We start from the raw sequence: 14,498 nt of genomic DNA, 5'->3' as shown, positions 1-14,498 counted from the left end.
GTGGTATAACTTGTTCGGATTTTACTCATTTGCTCCACCAGAAGCTGTTTTTCTGGATGAGCGGTCATGCACTGGACAAGTGACCCAATGTTCATTAAACTGGATACGCACTGCTGTGGCACTGACACCATGGGGACTTCAAGCAAAAATAGCCATCATTTCCTGTCAACTCCTGACTTTCCATGTTCCTTAAAGCCTCATAACACAGCTCATTAAGACAAAAAAGCCTTCAGTGTACATGAACAAGCCTCTTTTGGGAAGTTATCAATGTGGGAATTGTGTGTAAGTTCTAAAATGGAAGATGTATTTGTGCATATGATCAGATCAACAACACAAATACTCTTTTGATGTAATTTTGTAACCTACTCTATCACAAATACAACAGGCTTGGTAATCTGTCTAATACAAACTTTAACAAAGTCAGGATGTATGCTGAGAAAATGCTTATAGAGTTTAATTTATCTCATTCCATCATCCATGAACTGAAGCCATGTAAAGTTAAAGCCTGTGCCACACAGAGCATATAAAACAATACACTGAAATCACAAGTGACATACGTTAGTGGGGTTGAACTATTGAGGTGATTTGCTGGACATGGACATTTCATCTTTGAACTTGTCCTTCTTTACTGTTTCTATACTCTCTCCTCTCTGCCTACTTCTATCAATAACTATATGCTTTAAATATTTTATTAAAATATTTTATTAATTCGTTAATCTATTTTCCATATTATATGGCAGTGCAAATGAACACCTCCGTGGCACTTCTAATAGTATTAATAGGTTGCTTTGAACATTACTGTTCTAATAATACATCTCTTGTGTGTTCAGTGTGGGAGCCTGCCAGACAGCTAGGTTTATAGTGGTTAATGGCTCAAGCAATCCCAGTGGCAGCTGGTAAATTTCTTCACAAGTACACCAAATCACTTCATCACTTTATTCTGCACATCTTCATGTACTGGCCGATTGTGTATATAGTTTTGATGAAACATCAAAGAGCATGTGGTTTGTTTGTTTTTTACAGCAAAATCAAACCATTGATGATCTCACCATTCTCAGACTGCCACCAGCACTTCTTGTGGTCCGGGCTGAAGCTGGTGATGACATTCTCGATACGGTGACTGATGGTGTTGTACACAGAATTGTATGGTCTGCGCGAATCACACTGGAAACATTTCTTCTCCTCCTGCATAAGGTCATATATTGGAAGCCTTAAGCGTTATACGGTCAACAGGCTCCATGTGGTTACACTGGCCAGAATGTTGGGAGGTCAAACAGGACGTGCCGAGGCTTTACCTGTAGATGACTAACGATGCAGTAGGGTTCTCTCTTCGTGAGGCCACAGGTAGACGACGCCTTCAGGTTCTTCTCTCGACCGACCAGGAGGTCACCGGTTGCTGGGTAACAACTTCCATGAGTACATCCATGGGGGTGATCAGGTACTTGAGCAAGGGTTGTTACCAAGCCTGAATCACAGAGATATAGAGAAAATAAAATGAGATATAAAGTTTGGCCAACCAAAGCAAAGGCAGGTCAAATTTAAATCTACAAGGCTTGCTATGTTCCTTTTCAAAAGCAGTACCTTGTTGATTTATTCAGAATTTTATGCACAACCGACCTTTATGGGCACTGAGACGTTTATGGAGATGTAACATAACTAACTGAATACGTGTACTTATGCATAAACACAATCACCTTAAACCTTTATAGATCAATTCAGTATAGAAAGTTCTGCAAATCTATCAACTACATAAAATATGGTCATCACACAAATATACAACGAAAATAGGCAATTTTACAATAATCATAGTTATATGAGTGGATTTTAAAAAGCCTGGGAAAAATTCTGCAGATGGGAATTCACAGACACTATCAATGGAGACATGTCTCATTCTTCAAACAAGACAGCTGTGTTTGTTTGGCACCACACCACCTCTCACACTGCTGCCAGGTTCAGCACGTCACACACAAACACATACACTGTACACAAAGCACATTTTCACATACAACATACAAACTCACAAACTGTAAACACTTATCTACTGCATGTATGCTGACTGACAGTGCTGGGGAAATCTTGTTATGCTCTGGACTGTTTAGGAAAGATAGCTGCTTACACCAGGGAAAACTTATCTCTGCCCCCTTTCCTGTATTCATTGCAACTCCCAGCAGAAACTCCAGATAAATCTCACCTTGGGAAATTAATCTGATCTCTTTAACAGTGAATTGAAGCAGGAAAATCAGAGAATGGAGAAAGAAATGGAATTAAGGGAAATACAGGTTTTAGAGGAATACAAGTCCACTTCTCTGTTTTAAATCCTTTTTCTCTGATTAGTTTTGCATAAAGCGCAAAAAAACATATGGACAGATAATTACAGAAAAGAGTACTAGGCATACACGTAATCCAGGACTTTAGAGGATAGTGATGTGGACTCTAGTGCTTATATCTTAGTCAGTGTAACTTTTTTTTAATATCATAAACTTTAGATGGATAAAAACATGGGTTATTTCTATATTATTTTCTTACACAGCAAAAATGATATTTTGACTGAAAATATCTTGAACATAAGCAAATGTATGTATTGTTTCTTATTATGAGATTATTATAAATTGAATATAAGATTATTCAGAATGTTTTAGATGATTTTATTGATTTCAAGCTTTACATTATCTTATTCTATTGCCAGATAATTTTGCTTCTTTCTTGAAATAAATGCTTAAAATGGCAAAAAAAAAAAAAGATCTGCCAATAGAACAGAACTATTTCAAGCTTGACATTAACAAAGAAATGTGTAAAAATAGGTTTATTAACTCTATATTTGGTGTATTGTAATCTATAGAGAATGAGAGATAAATTTGACTGTATTCAAGATATTTTCACTTGCTAAGATGGTCATTTCTGTAGCATATGAATTTGAATTTTTTTGTTTGTTTATTTTATAAGTTTATATGTAATATTTTACATACATTTTATTTTACTTCACATAAATCTATTTTAGTTTCAGGTATTAGCTTTAGTTATCATTGTACAGTACCCTGATGTGTAGCTGATGATACACAGGATCTATCCGCATTCTTTGTAGGCCTGAAAACCCTTTCTCATCACTCATGGAAAATAGCAGCTATATTTATCTCCTCCTTCTATTAAGTTTACTGTTTCAGTTGGCTTTTTATATTATTTATTTATAGTTTTACTATATGGTTACTATAATAAACCTGGTTTTTAGCACCTGCACTCAGTATTTGCTGAAGAACAGCAACTATTCCACCCATGGAAAGAAGGAACACAGACGATTTTAATACTACAAATGTTAAAATCACTATATTTACTTCAGCTGGCTGTGTCTCATTCAAATATCCCAAAATCAGGAGGTTTGGGTTAGGAGGGCTGGCTAACTCCCAGCTCCTCTGCCACTCTCACCTTACATGGACAAGAGGCTCAGGAATGTAGGAGGACAGCTGGCAGTGGAAGAATACTGCCCCATTAACAAAGCACACAACTTAGAACCAGAGGCGTTCTGTCAGCTGTTTCACTGAAAGACATCCAGCCAACCTTTTGCTTCAAGAAATACTGACCATAGCAAATTAACACAGTGAAGAATGTGTACACAACCAGGAAAGACATTTATTATGCTTTACAATGAAAGCTCTGTAGTAATTCTTGTCAATATTACTTTGAAACACAAATGTATTGAGTTAGGACTGGACAATTCCCATAATTCTTTCTGGCTTCACATCTGCCTCGTTTTAGCTAATCTCCCTGACATGAGATGGAAGACAAGACAAAGGTAGGGATTCTCTCTCTTCCTGTAACTCTGTCTGTCTGATGTCACCCTAAATCCTTTACTCATATTTTTCCCCCAGTCCATCTCACATCACCTCCGCTCTCTCTAAGACGTGTGTTGTGCTCTTCCATCTTCACTTCCTGCAGCTTAGGACTTGGCTTGGCATTATGTACCAGGTGGGGCTAAATCACTGCTGCTCTAGTCTGCTTTGTTGCAAAGCTGGACTCCAGTGGGACTTTTCATTTTCTCAAATTCTACCCGTCTCAATTTTCAAGGGTGAACAGTTGGTCCACAGTGTACAGAGAGAACAGAGAATTTCCCTCTTTATGCCTGTCTGTGATTCCAGAGAGGAGTCCTTCTCCTGGCGACACAGTGCTCGGTCTACAGACATGGGGGGAAATGTGACACTTACACAACACATTCTCCACCTGCTAAACAAATTTGGAACAGCCTAGCACTTCCCAACTGTTCATCCAGAAGCTCCAGCATCTCTCACAAACTTGCCATGTTAAGGCCGGAAGTGTGTGATGATTTTAAGTGTTCTGGGATACAGCTGGAATTATCACTGTGCTGATAATAGTCCAGTGTAAATAATGTTTTGTTCTTGAAGCCTTCTCTCTAATGAGATTACATTTTTTTCCTCTTGAGGTTTTTCCCAAACCTTGCTCAATTGTCCTCCCTCCCTCATATGACGGTAGAAGGATGAATTCTGGGAATGTGTATCCTGAATTATGAATCTCCTGAGGAAGTACGATGGATAGAAGCCAGAAGTTAATTCAGTGTGAATAAAACCACCTGCTCCATGTGTGTTTGTGAAGCTGAATTTGGGGTGAAGAATAATAAGGAGCGAAATGAGTAAATATGAGACTTACAGTTTTGCTTTTGTTAACCACACCTCCAGTACACTTCTATTTATCTGAGTTGTTTAATATGAGCTGGCTGCTAATTCCAGCCCATAGTCCAGTCTCAGTGTCTCCTCTTGCCTTCAACCCCGCTGCTATTTGCAGCTCATACTCCATTCCTGTCACTAATTCCAACTACTTTTCTCTACCCTTACATATTGTCCTCCATTACTATGACTGAACATCATGTTACTGCTGCCTCTAAGGCAAGCAGAGACTTCTACAGCCATGCACAACACAACACTTTCTAGATACAAAGTTAACATCATGTCCCCTATTCTGTACTGAAATTAACTATCGAATTTGAAATCTTTTTAATCTACTAGACTCTAGAAGCTAACAGTTGACCTTAATATGGTTAGTTTATCAACGATTCCATTCATGAATTGATTATTGTACTGATACATTGTGTTATTTTACCATGATGTATGTCTAAATTTATTATTATTCTTGAAATCAAATAGTTTATTTTATTCTATTGTTTCTGGTGGATATACTTAATTTTAGTAAAATATATTGGGTTAGCAATAGTTTTGCCTATATCTGTGTGTCCTTACATACAGTATTGGAACAGCAAGGTGTGAGAAAGAAAAATACTGCTCATGATCCAAAACATACAAGCTCATCAGTCAAGCATGGTGGAGGTAGTGTCAAGGCTTTGGCTTGCATGGCTACTTCTGAAATGGGCTCACTAATTATTGATGTAACTCATGTTGGTAGCAACAGAATGAATTCAGAAGTCTACAGAAATAATTCTGTCTTCCAATTTACAGAGAAATGCTTATAATCTAATTGGGAGGAACTTCATGATACAGCAAGACAATGACCCAAAAACACACTGCCAACACAAACAAAGGACTTCATCAGGGGGAAAAAGTGGAAGGTTTTAGACTGGCCAAGTCAATCACCAGCCCTTAACCCAATTGAGCATGCATTTCACCTCCTGAAGAGGAAACTGAAGGGGGAAACACCCCCCAAAACAACATACAACTGAAAGAAGCTGCAGTACTGCAGAAGTCTGGAAAAGCAACACAAAATAAAAATGCAACAGTTTGATGATGTCAGTGAGTCACTGGCTTGATGCAGTTATTACAAGCAAGGGATATGCAACCAAATTTAACGTGTTATTTACTTTATTACATTCATATGCTTTTGCTCACCTAAAAATTGGGTGGTCTGTCGCCAAATGTGCCATGTTTTGAGTTGTTTAACACATCTAGATGTAAATATCAGGAAATGAAAGCTGAAATTCTGATCTATCGTCTCATATTCATCTTTTGATCTATAACCCAAATGTCTTCAATGTACAGTATAGCGAAAACAACAGCACTGGGCTTGCTGTTCCAATACTTTCAGAGGGGACTGTTTGCCTAAACAATATTATATGAAATACTTGTCTGGGGCAATGCAGCATAATTCTTTATAAAAAGGGAATCAATATTTATTATATTATTCTAATATTTATTATATTATTCTTGCATACCCTGTCCAGGGTGTACCCCGCCTTGTGCCCGATGCTCCCTGGGATAGGCTCCAGGTTCCCCCACGACCCTGAAAAGGAGTAAGCGGTTGAAGATGGATGGATGGATGGATTATTCTTGCATTGCACTAGTTACCATTGCTGTAGCAGACTCCAGTAGCTTGTGCATGTTTGTGCATGACAGCTTGTCTGCATTTTGAATGACTTTGAATTACTGTCCCATTTATAGTGTAATAGTAAATAGCCTGAGCAAAATAGCTGCTATTTATTATAAAGGTTGGGTCATATGATGGGACTATGAGCAGTGTTTTCCTCTCAAAAAAGAAAGCCCCCTTCACTGCACAAAATAATAATGTCTGATTACATCATTTGTTTTGGTGGTTTTCTGTTTTTCTGGCTTGTAAAGCCGATTCATGCAGTCATCCATTTCATTCATTTAGCTGTTATTAGCGTAATACTAGCTAATTTAACATTGAGTACATAATGTTTGCTTGCACTGGACAAATTAATTTGTACCGTTTCATAGCATGTTTTTGCTTTGTTTTAATAATTCACTCATCTTTTTTTTCAGGAACACATGGCAATGTGTCTATGGAAACACACACACACACACACACACACACACACACACACACACACACACACACACAAAACACAGCTGTGCCACAGTCAGTGAGCATAGTCTCTGAGGGAATATGAACAAACAGTGTCCGGGATGCATCGGGTTTGTGTGAAGTGCTTTAGCAGACTCACACCTAAGTAAACTTTATGAATAAGGACAAAAAAACAAAAAACAGACTTGGAACTTTATCATCTCGTTACTCATTTAGCTAAGTAACACATTTACATACAAGAGCCACCATAAAGGGTTGAATTTAATACAGACACTTATTGGACAATATATTCAAAGAAACTTTAATATCAACTCTTAAAAAAAAAAAATTAATTATTTATATATATATATATATATATATATATATATATATATATATATATATATATATATATATATATATATCATAATAGTCCAGATGCAATTTTATTCATTTTGGTTCAACTGATTTCTTTATTGTTTATTTGTTCAGGATGGACTTGTGTCACCTATATTTAGAAATAAAGCTTTAACTAAATCTGACTCCTGCTAAATCTGACCTATCCAAGCACTAAAATGGGTAAAAAACAAAAAAAACAAAACAAAAAAACAACCTAGCCATAAATAAAGTTCACATAAGGACCTGCTGATGAGGTTGGAAAAAGATTCAGTTTTCTACTTAATTTTGACCGTAAATAGCTTTACTGTCTATATACTGTATGATATATAATGCTTTTAAAAGTGTTTGATATTATTGTATATTTTTTTAGGTTTCATGCTTCATCTGCTGACGAGCTTTATGGAGATGCTGATTTCCTTTTCCAGCAGGACTTAGCACCTGCCCACAGCACCAAAACTACTAATAATTGGTTTGCTGGCCATGGTATTACTGTGCTTGATTGGCCAGCCAACTCGCCTGACCTGAACCCCATAGAGAATGTATGATAGACACCAGACCCAATCAAAGCAACCTGGGCTTCCATAACACCTCAGCAGTGCCACAGGCTGATTGCTTCCATGCCACGACGCATTGATGCAGTAATTCGTACAAAAAGATTAAAGCCCCGACCAAGTATTGAGTGCATAAATTAACATACTTTTCAGAAGGTCGACATTTCTGTATTATAAATTCTATATTCTAATTTTGTGAGGTACTGGATTTTTGATTTCCATGAGCTGTAAGCCGTAATCATCAAGATTAAAACAAAAAAAAAGGCTTGAAATATTTCACTTTATTTGTAATGAATCTAGAATATATGAAAGTTCCACTTTTTGGAATGAAATTATGGAAAGAAATGAACTTTTCCATGATATTCAAGTTTTGTGAGATGCACCTGTATATAGCATGTCTTAGCATTTTTAAGACTTATTGAAGACATTTTAATACCAGTTAAGGCCTGATTTTTAGATGAATGAATTTAATGCCTTATAAGACTTTTTAAGGATCCCTGGGAACCCTGTCCTGGCCTGTGTATACTGTAAACATAACTAATGGATCATTGACCCAGCCTCTTTGGATACAGGCTCAACTCAAAACCATATCAAGGGCCCCCCCTTGATATGGCTCCTTTTCAGAGGCCAGTTTTTACAAGCTGTTAGCACTGCTCTGTTCTTACATGCCTGCTAGGAAAGAAGGAGGAGATGTTTAGGTTATTAAACTGTTATGACACAGGCATGATGTGAGGGGCAAACAGCCTTAACGTAGCATAGTTAGCTATCATAAACTGCATGTGGATGTTTATGTGAAGTTGGAAAGTGAGAACCTGAGCCATATATCCTTCCTGACCTGCATTTCGTCTGAGTTTATCCAGTCTGTCCCTAACTGCTGTTACTAAATTTTACATGGAAATATTGTTACCCCTAATCTTAGGGTGTTCCTGAGTGGCACAACAGAAAAGCAATTGGCTTGTTGCCTGTAGAATGCATGTTCAAATCCTGATGATGTCAATCACAGCAACACTAGCCAACTGGTGGTGTCTGTGAGCTCATGTATATGGAAGAATTCAGTCAGCGCTTTCCTCAGAGTGTACATTTGAAAATTGAGATTTGTTGGCGTCAAATGTCTTGGAAGAACTTGTATGTGGAAAAAAAGCACAGGAAAAAAAACACAGTCAGGGCAAAATAGATGCTTACATGTGAATTAAACGTGCAAAAAACTAGAAAGACAGGTATACAGATGTTAGTAATAAAGAAGCACAAAAGTCCATTGTGGGGTTTTCAAATGCATTTCATAACTTCTCATGTGGTGGATAGCAATGATTCATCTTGAACTGGGTATCATGTTTAAAGTGAACTGCAAGGTGTCTGCACTCTTCATAATACACAACCATAGCTTAACGCTGACAACCAGTCATTATTAACAGCACTTTGAATTACAGCCAAGGCTCTGTTCAGGAAACAGGCAGCATGGTAGTCAGGCTGAAGTTAATCATAGATCCTGCACCCAGACACCAGCCAACATAAGACAGAGGCATACTGAGACAAGTTAATGTTTGGAAGGTCATCATGCAGTCTTAACTCGAACAGACAGTAACAAATTATTCTTACGACTCCTTGAAATAGCATATAACATCTCAGCCTCTATTTCAATTTCTCTCTCAGTACATAAATCTAAATCCCTGCCCCAAGGAAGAAACCTTATTCAAAACTATTCTGAACACAATTATGCCTGCCCTAAAAACTGTGTCCTTTCACTGCCCCCCACCCCCTCCCCTGCTCCTCATAGCTCTATCAAAGACTTTGGCTGGCTCATTGTTCTGCCAAGTGCAGTTCCGGAGGGGCATTCCAGCCTAGGCCTCTGTGGATCGCGCTGAGTGCCCTGCAGCCTGAGGACTGCTCCAGCTCTTCACCTGTTCACATCCCTCTTAACACACCACTCTGCTCTGCAGATATTAGCATAAAAGTCTACTGCAGTGCGAGGCGAAAGGTAAACACACTAAAGAACAAAAAAAAAGCAGAGGAGAAGAAGAACCTGCACACAACGTGCAAATTAGCACTCTTTTGAACAAACATTCAAGTTTTGCACATTCTGACATTTCAGAGGTTTCAGAGATCATTGGTCATTGGAAGGTTAATTTTCTGTTATAACAGTTCTAACAGTAGTGCTGGAAGAAAGACAAATTATATTAATGCGCTTGCTCTAATATGTTATTGTTTCTATAGTAACAACAAACTCAAAGGAACTTGTATGGCAGACGCGTACTTAAATGTAACAATAAACAGATTTAAAAAAAAGGAAATATATTATAACCATAGCTATGGTTACGCTTTCTTTAAGGAGACATTTATTTACCATTCATCTCTACATTTGTGCTTTAAAGTAAAGCTGTTCCTTTAAGTTTACCCCGGTCAGAAAGGTCTACAGGACAGAGGAATCTAGGCTTCAGAATTTCTCAGTTATTAGACAAGCTGCATTTTTGTCTTATTAACTTCAAGAGATAGCTAAACAAGAGGCTGGTGAGAGACAGAGGGTTTATAGCTGTTATTCATGATAATAGGACTTATAACAAGTGATAACTAATTTGTTTAATGGATATTCCGCTACATTCATTGTAACTATAATCATTAAAAGTATAATGTGAAATTATTAAATCAACAAACAATTCTAATCAGTGGAAAAGAGCTGTGGTATTAGGTGAATAAAACACTTTGGGTCATGCTTTTATAGGAAAATATTAACATCACACCATCCCATACCGGTCCATCCGTCCATCCATTTTCCATACCGCTTATTCTACACAGGGTCACGGGGGAGCCCGTAGACTATCCCAGGGAAATCAGAGCACAAGGCAGGGGACACCCTGGACAATCGCACACACATTCACACCTTATAGACAATTTGGAAATGCCAATCAACCTACGGCGCATGTCTTTGGATTCGGGGAGGAAACGCCTGAATCACTGGGAGGACATGCAAACTCCACGCACACAGGGAGGACACAGGATTCGAACCCCTAACACCTAACAAGGTGTGATGCAAATGTACTAAGCACTAAACCACTGTGCCTCCCACTGCATGTAATTGCAGTAATCAAAGACCAAATCATCCAAAACAATCTAATTACAATCACATTTAACACACCATCATTGCCAGATGTAAATTAGCAGAGATCACACAAAACTCTTGTCTGATTGGTTCAAATGACCCAAAATGACACAGCTAGACATCAGGCAGTAAATATGCCCGGGACTAAACATGTCTCGCCATCTGCTGACTGTCACACTTCACCTCCTACTTCGTTCATTAGAGCTCTGCTCGGCCAAAAATAACACCATCCCATCCCTCTTCCCTCCTCCTCCTCCTCACCTCATCACATTCTCTCACGACACAGTTTTATCATACAACTCACACAGAGAGACCCTGTCTCCCATCACTTATGGGGCATACTAAACAGAGAATAAAGGAACAGAAGAAGAAAAGCGGGCGACTGGGCCCTAACACTGGATAACAGCAAACTAAGAAATGCAGATATACTGATTGATGTCAGCAAAAGTCTAAGGTTTATGGCACAACACAGAAAAAGCAGAGCGACTGGAGAGCTGGCCTGTTCTGTGCTCTATATATGGATATGGATACTCTCAGACCATGCTGTAACCTTTGCAATAATGCCTCTAACCTCAACCTTTTATCGCTGAAGGCTAGGAATACTCCAGCACCCTTATATCTATCTACCACTATCTATCTGTTGCGTTTAGGCAACAAGAAATGTTAATGTTTCCCAGAACAAAGAAAAAAAGAAGACTTGAAAAAGACACCTAAGGGTAGTTGCTGGGGCATCAATAAGCTTTTTTTCATAAAATGCTGGCGTGAATTCTTCAGTGAAAGAATTATGCACAATCTGCTAATAACTTTTTTGGAGTGTAAATATGTTACCAAATAGCCTGAGGTTTGATAAGCGAACTCCTCATAGGTATCTCCTTCACATTATATGTATTTTAAAAGCTATCATTGTTATCATTGTAAGAAAGTTTCAAGTAAGAGTTTTTGGTTTCTCCTGGACTATACCTTTGAGATTTTACCACCCAACCCTCAACTACAAGAATGTACAATTAAAACACTGACTAAATGGATCATTACTCACAATAACAACCAGTTGATCTGGACATTATAATGCATTTTTTGGATCAAATGTTAATTGAATGTCAAATTTTATAGTTGTTAAACACAATTACGAGTCAATTCACATTGTAGGTCACAGGTTTTTTAATATGGCACTACTGCTTCGCTGTCACTTTGTTCGCAGCCCAAATATTGTGATATATACACCATGTTTTCAATTCAACATGTTTAATTATACTTAGAATTTTTTTTCTCCATATTCCCCACCCCTAATTAAATATACTCAGTACCCAAAATAAACAATTAGGAAGAATATAATCTGAGGATTAGAGAAATATATTTATGTTATTTCACTGCAGAGTGCTCTGACTTAAAAATGACGTTTTAAAAATGGTCAGAAATTCTGTAGAAGGCCATACCAGGTGTTACCCAAAATGGGCATTCAAAGACACCTTAAGTGTGACTTGTTCACCTCTTCCTTCCTGTTTAGCACTGCAATAAACTTATTTTAGTTCTTAGGAATAACATGATAGGATAGCTGACAGTCTCTGGGGGCCCATTACATGCAGGCTGAGGCTCTGACAGGAATGAGAGTCTGTCAGAAATGGGCTTGGTTGTCATGTGTGCTGTTCCAGGTAATAAAGTTAGTCCAGTTACACTGACCATGACTCAACAGACACTGCAACAGTTTACAAATGCATGTGACTGTATAGTACACGCATGTACTGTATAAACAGTGTATACTACTTATTCTGCTCGGATTATGGTGCAGAGAAGAGGATTATAATGGATATCTAAAAGTGCAAAAGAGTTTGGACTGAGATAAAAAAATAAACAAAGTCTAAAGAGGGTCTTTTAATACTCACTCCATCTCACTCACTCTCTCTCTCTCTCTCTCTCTCTCTCTCTCAGTGTGACAGTGTGCATGACTAGTAAGTCCCAGTACTTGCATACTCTTTTGCTTCGCACTCAAAAGTATATACTTGTTCTTCACAGAGAGTACATAATTTTAGTACATAGTATAAGTATGCGAACTGAGATGTAGTACTTATCTCTTCATTTTTTAAATAAAAGCTGTCAGATATTCCTATCTTTGTGGAGACATCTGGGCTCTAACATAATATAAAAACATATAAAAACAGGTGTTAAGTGTGAACTTCCACTCCAGTGGTCAGGACCAATGATAAAAACTGACTGATCCAAGAAAGGAATCAGAGGTCAGATTTAAGATCTAGTCTTAAAACTCCCCTTGGCTCAAACAGAAACAGTATAACTCCCTTGAGCACATTTGGCCTATATGAAAAATTGAGTGCCTTTCTTTCTTTTATGTTCTTTTTATAATAGGATTCATAAATATATATATATATATATTCTACATGACACATAGTATTACCAAGGAGTCCATTATGTTACATCCCAGTTTACCTATTTGAGCTATCAATTCAGTTATTTTTGGAGAACTGTAGTGATTTTAACACAGCTCGACAGAAATCCAAGTCCGAACCCGTATATAGCAAGCCAGAGATGAGTGATCAGGGGGAAAACAAATTCCCTAAGACAGCTTTAGGAAGAAGAAACATTGAGAGGAACCGGATGCTTTTCTGTTCCACACCTGGACACCTGGTAGCTGGGAGTTTAATAAGCTTGTGATGGATTACAGAACAAACACATAGGCTATAGAGAACATGTGGGCATTAGTGATTAAGTATGAGGTATAGAGTAGGCTATAACAGGATGTTAGAATGTTATAAGTACATTATAAAGTAAGTAAGTTTGGGACTTACCACAGAAAACCAGCAGGAGCAAAGTGCGCATCGTGTGAAGATGCTCGTTTTTACTTTCTAGCGCGTCGAACAGCGGGCTAATGAGATATAAACCAACTGCTCAGTAATGATAACTGTTATTGAAATGAAAACAACTTAGTTCAAAAACACCTGGAAAATATCTTCAGTCGTTTGCGAATATGATACTTACAGCGGTACTCTGATACTCCCTGGTGTGTGTGTGTGCGTTCGTGTGCTCGTCCCCTCAGACTGTTGTACCAGTTTTCGCCACAAACCCGACTGACCACAGCTCTGACTTTCTGAAGTAGCGCTGGAAATGTGTCACTGAAAACACGCAGTGGATTTCGAAGACGTGGAGTCTGTCCTTGAGTCACAAATAGAGACGCTGGAGTTGGAAAAAATAAAATAAAATAAATTAATTAAACCCGGCGCATAAACATATGTGGAGTCCACCTCGACGTTTCTGAGACTGCCCAGCTGGCGAGCGCGTGCGTTTGAATAAATAAATAAATAAATAAATAAATAACGAGCCCGCGCGAGCCCATTTCTCAGCGCTCGCGTGCGTTGCCATAGGCAGCACGTGGTTTTAAAAAGCTTTCTTGCTAAGCGGCGAAGCTGTAATATTGTAGCCTACTATTACTGACTACTATTTAAGGAGGTGCATTCTCAGAGGAAAGGGTGCTAAAGTGTACTTTCCCCTTTCTCTGGGGGTGGTACTCTTGTCATTTTACCATTAATATAGCTAGTATTTCACCTGAAAATAGGCTAATCGTTCATTAATTTATACAGTACGTCTTCACTTTAGCATACCCAATCCACATGCATATTTATTTAATTTTTTGAGGTAGGAGGAAACCAGAAAACCCAGAGGAAATCCACATGGCTAAGGGGAGAACA

General features: G+C 38.1%; 1 protein-coding gene across 3 annotated transcripts in view; it reads right to left on the bottom strand.

Annotated features, from left to right (window-relative positions):
* Nucleotides 1–14,146, bottom strand: part of lamb2 (laminin, beta 2 (laminin S)) — a 37,738-nt gene extending 23,592 nt beyond the window's left edge. For 2 of the 3 annotated variants that reach the window (XM_053642645.1, XM_053642647.1), the window contains exons 1-4: nt 13,792–14,145; nt 13,602–13,678; nt 1,296–1,465; nt 1,050–1,185 (exon numbers count right to left, since the gene is read on the bottom strand). In XM_053642645.1, coding sequence (XP_053498620.1) covers nt 1,050–1,185; nt 1,296–1,465; nt 13,602–13,632 — 337 coding nt within the window. In that variant the 5' untranslated portion in view covers nt 13,633–13,678; nt 13,792–14,145. Of the gene's footprint in view, nt 1–1,049; nt 1,186–1,295; nt 1,466–13,601 lie in introns of all 3 variants that reach the window. The other variant, XM_053642646.1, reaches the window with a different exon arrangement.
* Between the last annotated feature and the right edge of the window lie 352 nt (nt 14,147–14,498).

Source organism: Ictalurus furcatus, chromosome 15, assembly GCF_023375685.1.
Source record: "Ictalurus furcatus strain D&B chromosome 15, Billie_1.0, whole genome shotgun sequence".
Lineage (NCBI taxonomy): Eukaryota > Metazoa > Chordata > Actinopteri > Siluriformes > Ictaluridae > Ictalurus > Ictalurus furcatus.
Note: the sequence above shows the minus strand (reverse complement) of the source record. Positions and strands in the feature narration are given on the sequence as shown.